The sequence below is a fragment of the Sardina pilchardus genome, chromosome 12 (assembly GCF_963854185.1).
Source record: "Sardina pilchardus chromosome 12, fSarPil1.1, whole genome shotgun sequence".
NCBI lineage: Eukaryota > Metazoa > Chordata > Actinopteri > Clupeiformes > Clupeidae > Sardina > Sardina pilchardus.
In genome coordinates, this window is record NC_085005.1 from 25,437,731 (window position 1) to 25,440,230 (window position 2,500).

Consider the following 2,500-nt stretch of genomic DNA (forward strand, 5'->3'; position numbering starts at 1 on the left):
TACTATCATCATCATCAAAACTGACACCAAGATAGCGGCTCTCTTACACAAACTTCTACCCCTTTGGGCAATCGAGTCAGACACACACATAGTCACCCACCCACCCACCCACACCCACACACACACACACACACACACACACTGCAAGGATAGACAGCACCTCTCTGGCTGAAGCTGGGACTGATCAAGATCTCTGAGTGGCATATGGCATTGCAGGCCGTAGGAGCCTGTGTATAGTTCATAGTGCAGTAAATGTGTTGACCTTGGAAATGTGTTGACCTTGGACAAACTATGGATCACATCTGATTTGCAAGGATGGTCAGCAAAGTGGGCATGTCGTGTAGTAGTGCCCTGCTTGGCTGTCCATGCTGTAGATTGGCAGATCAATGGGGCATGTCTAGTATGTCACGTCCTGTTTTGGTGGTATGTATTTCCAGATTAGCCATAAGCCACTCAGAGAGATCTGACCCTTACTGGAGCGCTGTTGTCTGCCCGGCTGTGCTGTGCTGTGCGGTGCTGTGCGGTGCGGTGCGGTGCGGTGCTGTGCTGTGCTGTGCTGTGCTGTGCTGTGCTGTGCTGTGCTGTGCTGTGCTGTGCTGTGCTGTGCTGGGCTCCTCACCTTGTGCAGGGTGGCCAGGAAGGGGTCGAGGGGCACGGCTCCGTTCAGGAGGGGCTTGGGGGCCAGGCGCTCGGGGGGCTCCTCCTGGACACGCTTACGCTTCTTAGTGGGGGGCACCGGGACCGGCTTCGGTACGGGCTACACACACACATACACAGAATTAATAATGAATATGGCCTATGCACACACAAAATACAAACATGGCATACGAATGCACGCACGGACGCGCACAAAAAAAAGTATGGCCAAAACAGGACACAAACACAGACATGGGCTTGGGTCTCAAAAATGCTTTGTCTTGCAAGAAATAAATCAGCTCTTACTGAGATCTCACCTACTTCTCCTAACCCCCCTTAACCCCCTTTAGGAGAGATACGAATAGATTGAGCAGAGCAGATCTTAACTTAAACTTAAATTCAACTTGGATGAGACAACAGCAGGCCTATTTTACAGGTGAGCTCTTCTTCTCCACCTACAGTATCCTTATTTCCCCTGATGGGTATTCAGGAGAAATGGGTGAGATCTCATTTAAAATATTGTTTTCCTTCTGAGATACACACCGACAGTAGCACACTAACATGGCAAGGACATGTTTCAAACACACACACACACACACACACACACACACACACACATATAACTAATGAGATCTAATTTATTTTAAAGTGTTGCTTTTCCTTCCTTTTCACACACACACACACACACACACACACACACACACACACACGCACACACCCTCTTAGTCTTTACATGTAGATTAATGCAGGGAGATGGCTCTACAGCACCAGATAGTCAGTCAGAGATGAAGATGTCAGATATCAAGACATGTAAACAGCACTCATGACAGAGTTAGACAGAACCACACAAACACAGGTGCACAATGAGGGAAGATGTACACGATTAGAGACGGAGATAACATCAGGAGATGCTGAGAGCTGCTAGCACAAGCACTTCCTGGTGCTGACCAAGACAGATAAATAGTGCTGTGCACAGGTGTGACGCACGCACGCACGCACGCACACACACGCACACACGCGCACACACACACGCGCACACAGTTTCTAACTGCAAGCAGCCAAATACACTCAACACTCAATGAAAAAATTATTAAAGCATCTGAGGGAAGCGATTACATGACACTGACACACACAGACACACACACACATACACACACACACACAGGCTGTTTAGGGACCCAGTTAGCAACCTAGAGAGAGAGGGGTGGAGAGTGTGAGCGTGTTATGTGTCTATAGTGAGTCTGTATTGGGGACAGAGAGAGTAAAACCAAACCAGAGGTGTTTAAGGATGCAGACTATGCAGTGCCTCAAAATGAAGACACACACACACACACACACACACACACTGCTGACTCACACAGTAACAAAGCAATCAATCTTAGAAAAAAAAAAGACGATTCCGTCAAACACACCCACCTGAAGGATGTGCTTGTTGTCCTTGGAATGCAGAACTGCCGATACAGTTGCCACGGAGATGCCCGGCTTAATCTCGCTGGGCACCAGGGACTTGGCGAGCTGTTGGGATGGCAGGGGGAGGGGGGGTGAGGGGGGGTTAAAGCTTTGGGAAATCTACCCATAAGCCACTGCTGATTTGGGCAGAATGGACAAGGCGTGTCCTTGCCACATGCTCAATAAGTCAATAGTGCGGCCATGCCTCAACACGGCCTGACCATCACACTGCTGACCCCCCCGCAATTCACACACACACACACACACACACACACACACACACACACACGTTATGTCCAGTACAGAGGAGTGCGGGCTGGACACACAACAGGGGCTCTCTTTCTCTCTCTCTCTCCGTTCACATTCAGCTGTCCTTCACATATTCACTCTCTTTCTTTTTTCCCCTTCAGTTTCT

At 49.1% G+C, this 2,500-nt stretch overlaps 1 protein-coding gene across 1 annotated transcript in view; it reads right to left on the minus strand.

The window, feature by feature from the left end:
• The window catches only part of ints9 (integrator complex subunit 9), an 18,310-nt gene that overhangs the window by 6,767 nt on the left and 9,043 nt on the right, over positions 1-2,500 (minus strand). Inside the window, exons 15-16 of the mRNA XM_062550533.1 lie at positions 2,053-2,151; positions 620-757 (exon numbers count right to left, since the gene is read on the minus strand). Coding sequence (XP_062406517.1) covers positions 620-757; positions 2,053-2,151 — 237 coding nt within the window. The remainder of the gene's footprint in view (positions 1-619; positions 758-2,052; positions 2,152-2,500) is intronic.